This window comes from Erithacus rubecula (assembly GCF_903797595.1).
Source record: "Erithacus rubecula genome assembly, chromosome: 2".
Taxonomy (NCBI): domain Eukaryota; kingdom Metazoa; phylum Chordata; class Aves; order Passeriformes; family Muscicapidae; genus Erithacus; species Erithacus rubecula.
This window is the reverse complement of record NC_136685.1, coordinates 93,445,531-93,461,870: the sequence shown is the minus strand read 5'-3', so window position 1 is coordinate 93,461,870 and position 16,340 is coordinate 93,445,531. Positions and strand designations below refer to the sequence as shown.

At 40.4% G+C, this 16,340-nt stretch overlaps 1 protein-coding gene across 1 annotated transcript in view; it reads left to right on the top strand.

The window, feature by feature from the left end:
* Positions 1 to 16,021, top strand: part of PARP1 (poly(ADP-ribose) polymerase 1) — a 32,173-nt gene extending 16,152 nt beyond the window's left edge. The window contains exons 9-23 of the mRNA XM_079298489.1: positions 178 to 318; positions 1,013 to 1,255; positions 1,712 to 1,780; positions 2,513 to 2,645; positions 3,794 to 3,989; positions 5,262 to 5,390; positions 8,609 to 8,692; positions 9,504 to 9,626; positions 10,107 to 10,235; positions 10,937 to 11,035; positions 11,590 to 11,742; positions 12,015 to 12,142; positions 12,510 to 12,571; positions 13,643 to 13,757; positions 15,178 to 16,021. Coding sequence (XP_079154615.1) covers positions 178 to 318; positions 1,013 to 1,255; positions 1,712 to 1,780; positions 2,513 to 2,645; positions 3,794 to 3,989; positions 5,262 to 5,390; positions 8,609 to 8,692; positions 9,504 to 9,626; positions 10,107 to 10,235; positions 10,937 to 11,035; positions 11,590 to 11,742; positions 12,015 to 12,142; positions 12,510 to 12,571; positions 13,643 to 13,757; positions 15,178 to 15,259 — 1,886 coding nt within the window. The 3' untranslated portion in view covers positions 15,260 to 16,021. The remainder of the gene's footprint in view (positions 1 to 177; positions 319 to 1,012; positions 1,256 to 1,711; positions 1,781 to 2,512; positions 2,646 to 3,793; positions 3,990 to 5,261; positions 5,391 to 8,608; positions 8,693 to 9,503; positions 9,627 to 10,106; positions 10,236 to 10,936; positions 11,036 to 11,589; positions 11,743 to 12,014; positions 12,143 to 12,509; positions 12,572 to 13,642; positions 13,758 to 15,177) is intronic.
* The last annotated feature ends 319 nt before the right edge of the window (positions 16,022 to 16,340 follow it).

The following is a 16,340-nucleotide window of genomic DNA, read 5'->3' as shown; positions in this document are numbered from 1 at the left end:
CCTCTGGGAAGGGGAACTCCCTCCTGCTTGCTTAGCACAGGTCAGACCTGCTTGGCCTCTCATGTGCCTGCCAGCTGAGCTGATTGCACAGAGAGCAGGGGATGCTGTCCCTTTGTGCTTGCTGTGTGTCTGGGGGACTCTGTGCCTGTGGCTAATGTGCCCTTTTCAAACCTTTAGACAAACCACTGACCAACATGAAGATCCTGGTTGTCGGGAAGCTGTCAAAGAACAAAGAGGAGGTGAAAAGCATTGTGGAGGACCTGGGAGGAAAGATGACAACAACAGCTAACAAGGCCACCCTGTGCATCAGCACCCAGAGTGAGCAACCATGCTGTGGTCACTGGTAGCAGTGGTAACAGAGCTGCAGATTACAGAGGACACTTGTCCTCAGAGCTGTCTGGGGATCAATGTTTGCACTGGGGGGGTGTTTTGTGTGCACACATGGCCTGAGTGTGCTTGGAAAAGTAGACAGCTGTGTGCTGTTTGAGTTGTGCTTACCCAGCAAGTTAACCCAGCAGGCTGTGCCTTCAGGCTTTCCTGGGTCAGTGGCAGGTGGGGTTTGTGTGCAAGCCACCTTTGGGATAAGGGGTGCTGAGGGCTGTGTCCCTGCTTGCCTTAGAGAATCCCCAGAGCTGACTGTGGGTGCCTGAGGGCACTTGTTTGCTCTGCTGGCAGCTTGCAGTCTTCTCTTGCTCTGTGTTGGAGTTGTGCAAACTCTTGCTGCTGAGGTGGGAGATCTGCTTCCATCCATCAGAAAGTCCAGCTCCAGCTGAGGTCTGGGAAAGGGAGAACTGGAACAGCCAGGTAGAACAGGAGTGTTCCTGCTCTAGCCCAGGCTGCATCTTTGAACCAAGGAGGAAATTTGCTCTCCAAAGAACATGGTGAATCCAAAATGTAGTGGAATTGTGTTTTCACAGAGTTACAGAGCCCTGAATCATGGCCAGAGGGAGAAGCTGAGGTCTAAAACCTCATTAATGCATTTTTTTCTCCCATTCCTATCCTGCCTCTGCAGAGGATGTGGAGAAAATGAGCAAGAAGATGGAAGAAGTGAAGGAGGCCAAAGTCCGTGTGGTCTCAGAGGCATTTCTTCAGGATGTGAAATCTTCCAGCAAGGGCTTCCAGGAGCTTGTGTCTCTCCATGCCCTGTCACCTTGGGGTGCAGAGGTGAAAATGGAGATCGAGGAAATGGCTGTGGATGGGAAGAGCAGCAAGCCCCCAAGCACAAAAAGCACTGGGAAGGTCAAAGAAGAACAAGGTAAGGAACAAAGTGGTTGTTTCTCCACAGGCCTGTTCAGTACTGTGCATGCACAAAGCAAACCTGGGTATGGTCTGTCCTTACCCTTTCCTTGAATTTTCTGCCTTTTTTTTTTTTTTTTTTTCTCATGACAAGATTATATAATGGACCTCAGGACAATACTAGCTTTAAGTAAACTTGAAACTGTCTCCTGAGCTGGCACCTGTTTCCCCTCTTTCAGTCTGGAGAACATGGACATATAGAATCTGGGGAAATGTAATGTCTCACTTACTTGGTGGGCTGGGAGCTGTGATTTGGCTGCTAGAGCTAAGTTAAAGCCACTGAAGTCAGTGTGCTCATATACTGGGAATCTGATTCACCTTAGGGTATAATTATGCAAACTGAGATTTTTAAGGTTGATTCAAGTCAGATTTGTGTTGCTCACCTAATAAAAAAGTTAACTGTCTTTCACTGCAGGACCTAGCAAGTCTGAAAAGAAAATGAAGTTAACAGTGAAGGGTGGAGCAGCAGTAGACCCTGATTCTGGTGAGTGATAACAGTGCCTGTACCACCCACAGTCTTCAGGATGCATGATGGTTTGCAAAAGGGTTTTTCTGTGAAAGGATGAGGGTTCCATAAAGGAGCATGAATTTTTAAGCCTTTAATATTGCTCTCAAAGGAAGCATATTGGTTGCCATCCAAGGCTGGACATTCCAGGATTTTCTAGTGCAGCTTTCTTCAGAAGGACAGCTTAAACTAAGGTGTGCACCTTGTTCAGCTTTAGGATCTCCTGTCAGTGGAGGAAGTAAAGGCCCAGCCAGCAGGGGACACAGGTTTGGCATAAGAATCCACTGATACTACTCTCCAAACCTTTGGTGCATGGATGTTCTGACAGTTTGTACTGCATCCAAGGCCATCCTTTGGTTTTCAGTCCATTTGCTGATGTGACACCTGCAGAGCTGCATCTCTCCTGAGGATTCTTTCAGCTGCTCATGCAGTATTAGATCCTAGATTTTAGATCATCATCTATCAAAGGTTACAATTTTTTTTCTTCTAGTTAGGATTGATATTCACTCCAGTTTATTTAAAGATGTGTGCTCACAATTCATTAAAAGGAAAACATGCTCCAAGTAATTTTGAATGAGCTGTATGGTCACTGTTTTTGCAGTATTTTTGTTAAATCACTGCTGCATTAAACATTTGGATGAGTGCAAATGCAGGAAGGAGAGCTAAAACAGTAACCTCCTCCTCTGTGTTCTAATTTTTTCTTCTCTGCAGGTTTGGAGGATTCTGCTCATGTCTTTGAAAAAGGTGGGAAAATTTTCAGTGCAACCCTGGGACTAGTAGATATTGTGAAAGGAACAAATTCCTATTATAAACTGCAGCTGCTAGAGGATGACAGAGAGAACAGGTGAGTTTAGTTTTCCCTTTAAATACTTTCATTCACTTTTTTCTAATAAATACTGGATTTTGAACTCCAAAAGCCAAGTGTGAGAAAAATGTCTTTGGGGAGATAATGGATTGGTGTAGTTACTTGAAGAAAATATCCACTACAACACAAATGAAAAAAGCCAAACCAAAACTCAAAGAATGCCTCCAAACCTACCAAACAAGCCACCCATGGGGAAATCTCTGTTCTGCATGGAGACATTCCTTGTGGGTGTTGACAAAACCTAAGGTGGGTTTTTTCCTCCATATTCTCTAACTTAATTTTGCCTTCTAATTGCAGGGCTGTAACCTTGGGAAACAACCAGATTCTGGCTGTTCTAGCACAGTGTTAGCCCTAATTTTGTGCTCTGAAGCTTAACAAAATGCATGAAATAGTTAGGAGCTGATTGTGTGTTTAGCTTTCCAGTCTCATTGGGTGCATGGCAGAGCTGTCCAGTGGTTGCATTGCTGATTAGATGGAGAGATTGAGAAAATTCTGTAAAATGAAACTTCCCCTGCCAAACACATAAGTGACACAGAAATCCAGAATAGCAATGACTGTGGTTCAGCTCCAGATTTATTGCACTGTACTGTGTTTTTAATAAGCTTTTGTTGCTGTCTCATTTGTGTGAGGTTGTAGCAAGTCTGGGATTCAGTACATGGAGGGATTTCAGTGCCTGCATTTCATACCTGACATATTGGAAAGGCTGATTGATTGTACCCCCATAAATACTACATAAGCTCACCCAAGGTGTTGTCAAGTAGTACAAACAAATACTTGATTTACTTTTGGTTTCCCTAAAATGCTGAACTCTGGGGCCTGAGGCTTAAAGATCCTTTGTCTTTGTTTTTCAAATATATGACCCCAATAGTCTGAAGATCTGTGTTTGTAAAACATTAAGACTGGAAAGATGTTAGCCTCTCTTTTCTTGCTGCCCACCCATTTATCCTCAGGGCTGGAGTTCTGGTGTGTTAACACTGGGTATTTTTTCACACCAGTTGTTGGACACATGGTGATTCCTCTGATTTCCCACAGTCAGTGGTGAGAGACTGTGTTCCCTAAAACTGATGGCATGCAGATAGCTCTGGAGTAGCTGATGCCTGTTGTTCTCTGCCCTTCCCTCCCTCCAGATACTGGGTGTTCCGATCCTGGGGCCGTGTGGGCACCGTCATCGGCAGCAACAAGCTGGAGCAGATGCCATCAAAGGAAGATGCCATTGAACACTTCCTGAATTTGTATGAAGAGAAAACTGGCAATTCTTGGCATTCGAAGAACTTCACTAAATATCCCAAAAAATTTTACCCACTGGAAATAGATTATGGACAGGTAACCCTGAAATGCCCCTGTCCCAGGTGAAGCATTGCTGAGGTTCCCTGCTGCCACTGTTCTGTTCTGTGCTTGCTCTTGGATCACTTGCACTTAACAAACCAGGGAAATTAAAATGCAGCTGTTGCATCTTCTCTCTGCTGTAGGGGAAAGCTGTAGATCAAGGAGTACCATCCATTAAAATAGACTTGTTGGGAAGCTAAGGAGTTTTCTGTTATCAAATCTGATGTCCCTTCAATGCTTGTTCTTGTTTACTCTGTAACTTTAAGGGTATTAATCTGAACTTAATCCAGCAGTCAGTTCACATGAATTCTGTCTGAAAACTCGATTTTTTAAAATTTTAAATAGATGCTTCTCATCTATCTGCTGCCTCCAAAATCCTCACAAATGCTGTAGCAGCTCCAATGCAATCTTCCACTTAGTGCTCTGAGCAGGCTGAGAAAGAAATTATTCACTGCCAGTAAGATTTGGCTATTTAGACAGCTAAGCCAAATAAGAAGTCTCTTCTTTCTTTCAGTGGGGGTTTGTGTATTTATTTAAGGGCATACCTGTTACCTGAACTATTTTCAGACTAAATAGTTGAATGCTGTTAATAGCTATGAAGTTGCCAGAGCACATATTTTCAAGACATTTTGTTTTTCTGTGGCCAAATTAATGGACATCATCTTTCAGTGCAAAGCACTTGAAGCTTGGCTTTAAGTCTGGAAATTTAAATATTGCAGTGACAAAGTGTCTGTCTCAGTGTAATGTACAGTGTTACTTAAAGCACCTGGCTGATGTATTCGAGTAATGCTCTCTGTGAAGGCATCAAGATGGTATTATGGCTAATTGATGATTCCTGTAAACATCTCTGGCAGTTTTTATTACAGAAACTTGGTGAAACTAGTTATTACATCTGTTTTGTCATAAAAGCAGCAAACAGTCACTTTTTCATATGAAAGTCTATGCAGCAGAAAGCTTGCAGAAAAAGTAATTGATACTTGCATGAGGTGAAGCAGTGATGCAGAGAGAGTTCCTATTCCCTTAATTATACTTTCTGCTTATTTTTACAGTGCCATCTCTTGAAATAATATCTGTCAAATTACTGAATAGGTGGTTTTTTAAGCCCATTTTGTTCCAGAATGTCAGAGTAATGTCCCACGCTCCCCATGAACTTCAGGCTAGTCATAGTATGCACACACTAAATTGGTTTTGAGTTGTTGCCATGGCAGCCAGCCTGTTACTTTTATCCTTTGTGATTTTGCTAATTTTGATACTATTTTTACCTTCCAGGATGAAGAAGCTGTCAGGAAACTGACAGTAGGTGCTGGGACAAAATCAAAACTCGCTAAGCCAATCCAAGATCTTATTAAGATGATCTTTGATGTGGAGAGCATGAAGAAAGCAATGGTGGAATTTGAGGTGACTACACACATTCATTTTTCTCCCTTCTAACCTACCATCATGCTTGCATAAACAGAAGCAAGTTCTTTGCAATCCAGAATGCTTCATACTTCCCAAAAGCCAAGTGTGAGTTTTAGATCTGTCTAAAAATAAAGGCAAGAGTCCGACTGGAATTTGCCAAGCCCTGGAAGTGGTAACTTAGTTATGATATATGCAGTTCTTAGCACACAGGCACATTTTTTTGTCTATCAGTATCTTCAGTTTAACAAGCCTGTGAGAGAATTGTCTGCCAGTCCTGGGAGCAGTAATCATTCTGTATTGTGTGTGTTTGTGTTTGTGTTTTTTCCCAGCATAATGACTGCTGTTTACTGAATGCTCTTAAAGTATTAACACAGATAACCCATGTGCTGTTCACGTGGCACTGGTGACACTCACTTTTTCTAAGCAGGGAACCACATTTTGGGGGCTGGGAAGTGCAGGAGTATCATGGATTTAGGTAGCAAATGAGAAGCACCTCAGACTAGAGAAATGCTGCCATTGATAACATACACTAATGGAAGTGTCTTGTCAAAGTCCAGATCCTCTTCTGCACAGGGTCAACTTGAGATTGTTTTGATTGTATTTCTCATTTGTTCTAATAAAAGTCTATTTTCATCCATTCTTCTTTCATTCTTCTTGATCCATTGATCCATCCTTCTCACAAGCTTTCAGACAGTGGTTTGGTAGCATGGTGTCTCTCCTTGCACTGTTTTACTGGTGTCAGAGATCCTGCTGTTTGTTTTAATGCAGCCATTTGAACTAATACTAAATAATGAATTTCAGTTTTCTTCAGCCAGCTTAGTTATCCTGCCTAAGACTTGATATTTAAACAGCTGCTCTTTGCCCACCATTATTTGGTGTGCCTGCCTTTCACAGAACATTTTCTGCAGCTTACCTGAAAGTTTTCAGATGGCTTGCCCAACATTTTATAGTACCTTGGGTTAATTATGTTTTCCTATATCTCCAGTGGTACTTTACATCAAAATCTTACAAAATATGAATAATTTTTTGTAACTGTGACTGGCTAAAGACTCTGAACTGATCATCGTCTCATATAATTTAGTTTTATAGAATTCTCTTGAAACTATGCTAATTCATTTCATCTGCAGATCTATAGCAGAACTGAGACTCCACATGGGCCAGTCTTCCTGTTAGATTAGTCTTCCTGTACTGATGCTGCTGAACAGCTGTTTTCTGTTAGAGGAAATATTTTTCCTGGTTAAAAGTTTCTCTGTGTCCTTCAGAAACAATGGCTTAGTTCCTTTAAGTAGCCTGATCTTAAGTATTTTGTTCCATACAGGCATCTCTTGCTTTGCCAAGAGTGTAGAAAATTCCTGGTCTTTCTATTGCATGACAATGGATTTATCTGATGCATTTATCTTCTTGCTTCTAACTTAGCTTTCAAGAATTTCACCTCACCAAGCACACAGTAGTTTATTACCATTATCTATGTTTTATGTGATGTGGCTTGTTAGAGGACTGGGTCGACTCTAGTGCTGTGTCCTCCCTTGTCTGGGTGGAAGCAAACATCTTCCTTGCCTCTTGTAACAATCATGGTGCACACATCTCTTATGTGGAGCTAATTCTTCCCATTACACTCAGTGGTAATTTCAGTGCTGTTGTTTTAGGCACTTGGCTGCCAAGCTTTTTGGCACATCTAAGATAAAACTTTGGATGCAGTTTCACTTTAAACCAGAGCTTAACTTTGCAGGATTCTTTCTACCTCCCATGGGTCACAGGAAACACAAATTCCAGCCCTTTGGCTGTTTGTGGGCTCTGTTGGAATTGTGCTTCTGAATTACATGATTGGGGGATGTTTTGTTTTATAGGTGTCAGTGTTTTTATGTTAGTGATTATGTGTTACTTTACATGTCTGTATAACTATAGTTAGTATAGGTGTCAGCAGCTATTCTGCACATCCAGGTTAAGTGGCCTATTTTACTTTTACGTGTCCTGAATGATTCTTCAGCTAATAATGACATCATACAGGTTGGTACAGGTGGTACTCAGCAAGAGAGTATTGGCCCCAAAATTTTAGGAGCTACAAATCTATTGCAGATTGGTTTTCGTTTGATTATTAACGTTGTCTTTCTGCCTCTTATGTCCCTAGGACATCCATTTTGAAGCCTGTCTTCCCTCTTGCAGCCCATCTTGGCTTTTCTTGGTATCTGTCTTTATCTACATTTAGCTGTCACTAGTGGTGGAAGTTCTCCTAAGCCCAGTACAGTGCTTGCAATCTCCATGCAAAATCACTTAAGGGCTTTCACCCCAGTCTCTGTGGCTTGGAAGAGCCTTCTGAATTCATCTTGCAGAGGAGATTTGCATGCAGCTGGGTTTCCTGGCTCCATAGTTGATAAATAATGTGGGACTTAGCCAGACAGTATGTGATAGTCATGGTTTTACAGGATCTTCTATCCATGAACTGAATCTTATATCAATCCACCTCAGTTAAAACTAGTTTTCCCTGCAGAGTGTATGACGAGTACTGTCAAGAGTCTAAAGGATGTATGTCTGTATGATCTTTCTAAAAGACTGGCCTGGGCTTGGTTTTTGTTGAACCTGTTTGCATTCAGGTGGTCCTTTAACAATGTAATGATTTCCAATACTCTCCCAAGATCCATCAATTCACAAAGAAAACCAATGTTAAATTAAATCAGTGGATAAATGCAGGCAAGCAAGATGTTGCTTTTAACATAGCTGAGGGGTTTTGGCTCATTTTTCATGAATATGAAGCACCTCACAGCATCTTTGCATTTGACCCTTGATAATTGTAGGGTAAAGTTGGAAGAGGGTGTCTGGATTACACCTAGAGACACAGATGATCTTATGAACAAGAATTACTTCATTCAGTTTGCTTCTTTGCCAGCCTTAAGTGTATGGTTACTTAACTGATTAAGGAATGCATCTGACATCAGGTTAATATTATACTTGATGCCAAATACTTGATATCCTATTTTTTGTGTTGCTCTAGCATGTATGCTTAGTTTCCTATTGCAGTTTTCCTTTGGTTATAGGATGTCTTCTCAATGGTGTGTCCTTCTGACATAATTCCTCAATCCACAGAGTCTAAAATGTTTCCATTCTTTGTTGGTCAGTCCTATTAGCATGAAGAAATTAGTTCTCTAGAAACCAGAGAGGGAATGTTGTAGTGGTTTAAATGTAGTGAAATTTGAATTTAATACTTATATCTTTATCAGATTGACTTGCAGAAGATGCCATTAGGAAAACTGAGCAAGAGACAGATCCAGAGTGCATACTCCATCCTGAATGAGGTTCAGCAGGTGAGCATAAAAGAGATGTTAGAGCAAAAAGGGAATTCAGTAGTTGTTCTGGGCTTAGTGGGGTGAATGCTGAGCTGTGCATATGAAGAGCTGTGTTTTCTCTCTCTGGAGAAGAGAACGTGGCTTCCATGGGCAATCAGTTGGTTCTCTTGATTGTTGTACCAGTGTGGGCAGTACTTGTGTCTTCAGCATTTTTGTAGCACAAACTGTAGTGCCAAACATAAATGACAGCTGAGCAAATGAAGCTGGTGCCTTGATCTAGTAATGAGCTGGTGTTTCCACCCCAGAGAAGTCTGTCAGAGGAGGGAGTAAAGGTTAATTTGACACAAGAAAGGGTCTGGTTTGATAATGTTGCTGTATTTACACATTGTGATCTGAACCATTCCAGAATCACTACATAGCATTGCCTTTACTGATTGCAAAAATGTACCAGCATAACCCATTCTTTTGGTCACAGGCTCCCTGGCAAAGCATAGATACTGGAAGTTCTTCAGTTGCTAGAATAGACCAGAACCTTGACAAGGATATGCACCACTTCTATATCCTGAAGACTTTATTTTGCCCTCCAGAAACATAATCCCCATTGAATTTTTCTCATATACAACTCTGTGTATTTCTGTGCAAATACTGTGACTTGCTACACACAAGACAATTAAACAGAATTGCTCTTTTTAGTCCTGTGAGAGTTTCAGCATAAGCACTGTTTGCATTGCTGCTCCTGTGTTATTCCTTAAATATCTTGTCTGTTTTTATTGCAATGGAGACTTAGTCTTGCTCAGTAATTTTCTTTGGTACTTGTTGTCCCATCTAGGCAGTTTCTGACAGTGGTTCAGAATCCCAGATTTTGGACCTCTCCAACCGCTTTTATACACTGATTCCTCATGACTTTGGGATGAAGAAGCCACCTCTCCTAAATAACTTGGAGTACATTCAGGTACTGACTAGAAACTGGTTTTTGCAAATGTTGGAAAATGTTGTTTGCAGGCAACAGATCTTGATGTCAGACATCTAACAGAGAATATGTGAGGTTTAACACTTGCTTAACCTTGTAAAAGCAGAGGTAAAGTAAGTGTTAAAACCTCAGAAGCAAATAGATAATCTGCAGGAAAACAAGTTTAACCTCCTACTTTCATGAGGTTAAACTTGTTTTTCTTCACAATCTATTTTTGTTTGTTTATGTGCATGTATGTGTGTAAATAATTATATGCATAAGGTATTAGAAGATAGAGATGTTATATAGATATATGTGTGTATATTTTAATATGTTTGGGTGTGTATATATATTTAGTGTTGTGTTATTAGATGGAACATGTGGCCAGTGATTGTCATACACTTTTTTTTAAATTTGGGGTATCCCAGACTTACTCTGAACATGTCAAAGGCCTAAGTAACATAACCTATTTCAATTCTTCAGGCTAAAGTGCAGATGTTGGACAACTTGCTTGATATCGAGGTTGCTTACAGCCTTCTCAGAGGTGGAAATGAAGATGGAGATAAAGACCCAATTGATATCAACTATGAAAAACTTAAAACAGATATTAAGGTAAAGGAAGTAAAAAACAATGAGTGGCTGTGAAGATGAGCTGATATCCTGTTAGTTTGGAGTAAAATAAATACCCCATACTGTGACTGGACAAATATATGGCACTGAGATGGCTTAAGGAACTGGAGCATGTGTTCAAGGAGATGGAGAAAGAGCTGAGCTGTTTTGACCTGGAGAAAAGAAAGCTCAAGGAATATTGTATCAATATATAGGAATACCTGATGGGAGAAAGAAGACAGAGGCAGACTTTCCTCGGTGGTTTCCAATGACAAGAGGCAGTGGGCATAAATTGAAATACAGGAATTTGTGTTTAAACAGAAGAAAAAGCTTTTGTTGATGATGTTGTTTGTTTTGGGTTTTTAAATTTGGTTACTCTGACAGTGGTCAAACACTGGAAAAGGTTGCCCAGAGAGGCCATAGAGGCTCTGTTCTTGGAGGTGTTGAAAGCTGAACTAGATTCAGTCCTTGGCTGACCCTTCTTTGAATAGTGGAATTGAAAATCATCTCAATTTCCAGCATTGTCTCAGACAATCTCTGGCTGTCTGTATATCTGTGCATCTTCTCTAGCTAAGAATGTATTTCCACTTAAATGGTCAAGGAGGTTTAAAGGAGGCAGTTGCAGACATAGGGTGGATGTTGTCATGTCATAAGTTGGCTGCTAGTGTGTGTGCTGAGGAAGCTTCTCATTTGCCTCTTTGCAGGTTGTTGACAAAGATTCAGAAGAAGCCAAGATTATCAAACAATATGTGAAGAACACTCATGCTGCTACACACAATGCATACGACCTCAAAGTCGTGGAAGTAAGCTGGGCAATGCTGGGGTTTATCTTTGGGGAGATGAACTCTCCTAAGTTGACTTGGCTGTCTGCAATTGCCTTATATTTTTGAGTAGCTTACCCAGTTTTTTCTGTTGAAGGGATGATTTGATAGAACATTTTCTTTTAATTAGAATAGCAAAAGTCTAGGCAGAGATAAATCTAATGAGGTGTTTTTGCTTTGGTATTTTTATTTTAATTTAATTTGTCTCAAAGGGAAGGTGGAGGAGTAATCATCTGAAATTGAGCCTTAGTTCATTGAATGATTTTTTCAGAAAAATAGAGCCTCATGAAAATGCAGAAGAAAAGGTGGAGAAGCAATCAATAACAAGTACTGTGTGATTGCTGCTTCCTCTTTTTTGCCAGCATGACACAGCCAATTACAAACGCTGAAACCCATCCCAATCAATTTCCCTAGCAGATCAATGTGCATTGCAGATTGGATGATTTATTTTTTTTTTCTCCCCTCCGATGAGTTACATGAAGATAATAGTTTATTTGCTTGGTTATTCTTTTTTCCCTATCCTCTCCTAAATGAAGATCTTCAGGATTGAGCGAGAGGGGGAGAGCCAGCGTTACAAGCCCTTCAAGCAGCTCCACAACCGCCAGCTGCTGTGGCACGGCTCCCGCACCACCAACTTCGCCGGCATCCTCTCGCAGGGTCTGCGGATAGCTCCGCCTGAAGCGCCTGTGGTAGGTGAATCACCTTCCCTGGCTGCCTACAGTCCTGTGCCCACAGTCAGGGACAGCCTTAATGAGGGAATTTCTGTGTGGGGAGGGCCCTGTGTTTTCTGCCACCATGTAGACAACATTGTGTCCCCCGAGTGCGTTGCTCGTTGGTGTCCACAAGAGCTTGAATTGCAGCTTTGTTCTCCTGGGAGCCCAGACAGGTGGATTCAATGCTGCCTTTGTGATATTCTAATACCTCATTCTTATTAATTTATTCATTTATTTCCTTCTTGTAGACCGGCTACATGTTCGGGAAGGGCATCTATTTTGCAGACATGGTGTCCAAGAGTGCAAACTACTGTCACACATCTCAAGCTGATCCCATAGGTTTAGTGCTTCTGGGAGAAGTTGCCCTTGGAAATATGTACGTAACTCATGAAGAGTATCTGCCAAATGTGCTTAATGCATCCTCATAGAAGGTGATGCAAAGATTGCAGGCCTTCTCTTCAGTGTGAAGAAAAAGCATGTGGTTTTTTCTTCAGAAACAAGATCTGTTTTTTCTTAAAATAAGAGCTATTGCAGGTTTAGCTGCATCTTGTACAAAAAGCTAACATCATTAAAATTAGTAGCCAAGACAAAGAAGGGCTGTTGAGTTCCAGAAGACTAGAATTTAGATTTGACTTTACATTAACGCATCATAAACTAAAACCTGAATAAGTTGTGATTTTCTTTTCACTAAGATAGTTTAAGACTAATGTAAAGTGCTATTGTGTGCTCTTTGTGCTGACCAGGTATGAACTAAAGAATGCTTCCCACATCACAAAATTGCCCAAGGGAAAACACAGTGTCAAAGGTAAGCATTAGCAGTTGTCACTGGTAATCTGTAATTCATGGCAGACTTGGTTGTGGTGCTCTGCTTAGCAAAGAGAGCTATAGTCATTGCTTATCTGTAATTCCATTAAGAAGTTAGATGATGTTCCCTTTTAATTGCATCAGGATGTATATGTGGTGTTTTAAGAAGCAAGTTAATACACTCAGAGTGTTAAGACTGAAGGTGCTGAAGTTCAGGAGGAAACTTCTATTTGATTTTACACTGGAGAAAATATAAAGTACATTCTCCAGCTTCTTACTTGCTTTCAGCGTAACAATACTGTGTATTTTAGAAGAGAGATGAATAGATTAGAAGAGTCATTGTTTAGCTTTCAAAGTGGCTTAGAAACTTGGACAGAAGGGAAAAGCTAGGAATAAAAGTTCAGATGAAACAGCTGCTCTCATTACACTTCTATCTGCAAAAAGTGTCATATACTGAAAACGAAAGATGAAAGAAAAGACTTAGCTGTCTAATTCAAGCAAAAGAAATGGTAATCATGACTATCTTCTGTACCAAGATGGGAGAGTGAAGAACAGGATCTTCAGTAATGGGTGGCTTATCTGAAGCTATTAATTTTGAGAGGCTTAAAAAATAGGTTGCCTAAAATAGAATAAAAAGTGATTTTGCACCTTTTTCTGTACATACTGCTCACGTTCTTAAGGATGTCAAATCAGATTTATATTGAAAATTCTAACGAGAATAAGAATTGGTTTGTTGTACTTTCTGAAAATGCTGCAATGTGCATGTTTTCACTAATGGAGTTAGGATATGAGAGCTACAAATCTGTTCTGATTTAGCTTTGATCCTACAGATTAGACAATTAACAGTTGAAAGTCTAAAATTCTCATTTTTAATGTAGCAGAGTGCAACTGCCATAAATATGGTGATGTTGAATTGAATAAACAGAGTGTATTCTTTGTGTTTTGTTGAAGATACCTCTATACTTGATTTGAAAGTATATGTGAAGTATTTGGCTGTCTGGATCATTTTCTTTTTGTGCAAAGTCTGTGTTTGCCTCTTAGATTTGTAACTAATGTTGTTTTCCCTTTCTAGGCTTGGGCAAAACTGCACCTGATCCCACAGCCACTACCACCCTTGGTGATGTAGAGGTTCCCTTAGGGAATGGGATCTCCACAGGAATCAATGATACCTGTCTTCTGTATAATGAGTATCCTTTGCTGCTACATTGGCTGCACACGGTGTTTGAGTGTCACTGCATTTGCAGGATCTCACTAAGGCCTAACTCAGTTAGGAGTTTTGCCTCTCTGTGTTTTGTTTGGTTTAAATCTGCTTTGGGGAGTATTTACAGACAATCTCTTTTGCAAGTGGAATGATTTTACAGTTGTTGCACTTAAATTGTCATTCTTCCAAAAAAGGACAAAACATGTGCCAATAGCTGTTCCCCAACAGGAACCATACCAAAAGTTACTGGAGTGGTCAGGCAGAACTGCTCTGCAGTGTCTTGCCCAGGATGTGCCAGGACAGGGGGAAGGGAATGCAGCCTGTGGTTTCTCATCTCTCCAGTCTGGTTTCTCCCCCCTGGTGCTATGGTAGGCCAGCTTGGCCAGGAGGAGGTGGGGGAGGCAGCTCTGTGCTTTTGTGCTCTCCCAGCACATCTTTCATGTTCCTCTGCAGTTGTTGAGGTAAGCCCCAAATGCCCATCAGAGGTGTTGAAATTAAGTCTCCCTCTAGGCAGAAGTGCCTGCAAATCAACTAGTGCTTTAAATCCACAAGAGGTCATGAGAATACCAAGTGCTAACTAAGGTCCAGCTCACTCTCTTCACTGCCAGTGAAGTAGGTAACCCAGTAATGCAATCTTTGGGTTTGTAGAAACTGCCTTTGGTCTTGGTGAGCTGTTTGCTTCCTACAAGGAGTCTAGGCAGCACAACTCATGGCAATATTGGTTTTATCTTGAGTTTTCTTAAGTACACCATCTGTCATATGATGAGCTGTAATACAGTTGGTATTAGCTAGTTGAGGTAATATGATGTGTATTTACTGTTTTTTACACTTTGGGATTAGAGATAAGTTTGAGGTCTAAAGCACTGTGAACAAGTAGATGAGCTGGGACTGTCTCTGGAAAAATAAGAATGTGCAAACACAATCATGGTAGAGCTCTTCTCTGTGATTCCAGTTTGGGTTTTTAAGTTGAAAATTAAGAGGGCATTAATGACTTTGTGCTGGAAGGTAGCAATACACTGCAATTATAATTGTAAATGCTGAAACTGTAGCTCTCAATTTAAGCTACATGACTCCTCTGCTTAGATAACAAGAGAGAAGTGTGTTACTCTGACAGAAAATTTTCAGGAGCCACAGCCCTGTATCTAAGTCAGTTCACCTGCCTGTCACTCAACACTGCTGCCCTATTTTCCACATGACTTAATTGCATGTTCCTAACTATTGGATAAAACATTTTCAGATTCATGGAAAAGTCAGATTTAAAGCTGCATGCTTTGAGCTCTTAGAACTGGTTAATCACACAGGCATCTGTGGGTAACTTAAGTTCAAAGATGAAGTTCACTGTGTTTGGAGGTTTTTCTGTGTCATTAGTATTGACTACTGTTATTATTCCTTAACATTCTTCCCAGATACATTGTGTATGACGTTGCTCAGGTAAATCTGAAGTACCTGTTGAAACTGAAATTCAACTATAAGACATCACTCTGGTGAACTGAGTGTTTAGAAGCCCTGTTAGAGTTATACTGTAGTTACACTATAGCGTTGACTTCTGACATGCTTATGCATTGACTTCTCTTACCAAGATATCAAGAGCTAAACTGCAGGAAAAATTACTAAATCCTATTTAGTACAACACTTAGTGAAAGTTTTATATAAAAAGTGTGGCAGTACATGGACCTGAATTCTGATGAGAATGAGTACCTGGTTTTGTTTTATACCACTTCTAATTCTGGTGCTTTTAAGTGTTTCTTTTCATTGACCAAACTGACAAGAAAGAAAAAAGGAAATTAATCTGGTGTTCTTAGCCAAACAGAGCTGGGCAAGAGCATGAGAAGGAACATGAACACGTTTGTGATACTTGCTCTGTTAAGGTTTCCCCTTGTTTAAGGTACTCTTTCTCAGTTTTCACTTGACTAAACAATAAATGTGCATTTATTTTGAGGTAAAAAAAAATAAAAGCTAATTTCATACCAACAGCTTTATGTTTCAAAACTTCCAAATTGTTTTGGGTTGGAGTCATAATTTAAATGTATTTGGTAGAATGTTCTTAAACATGGTATCTCTCTCAAGGATCGAATGCCAAATATTGAAATCTGTAGTCATGTTTCAGGAAGTTATGGTGAAATTAAAATTTGGACTTTACACTGAGATTTCATCTGTCAACAGTTGGTGTGGTAAACATGGAAAACGAGCTTGTGGCTGTTTGAATTTAGTATTAGCCCAAATAAACCTCCTTTAAATACCTACCTTCAACATGATGTAAGTTGGTTGTTGTAGACTCACGTCCTAACAAAGCTGTAAGTCGAGTTAGGGCTCAAGATTCCTTCATCAAGACCTGGAGTGAGGTCTGTTGCTTTGCTGTCAGTGGTCTTGAAATGCCTGTCTCCAAACAGCAATACAAACCAGTAATTGCAGTGTTTCATGATGTTTGTTACTTCTCACTTTTAGTTAGTCACTGAGCAATATGGGAGCACTTAACCACAGAGCAACATCAGATAGTTCTCTTCAAAAATTACTGATTTCCCTGAGGTATTAGGGAGAGTGATGGCTGATTCCCAAGAAGGGGACAGTT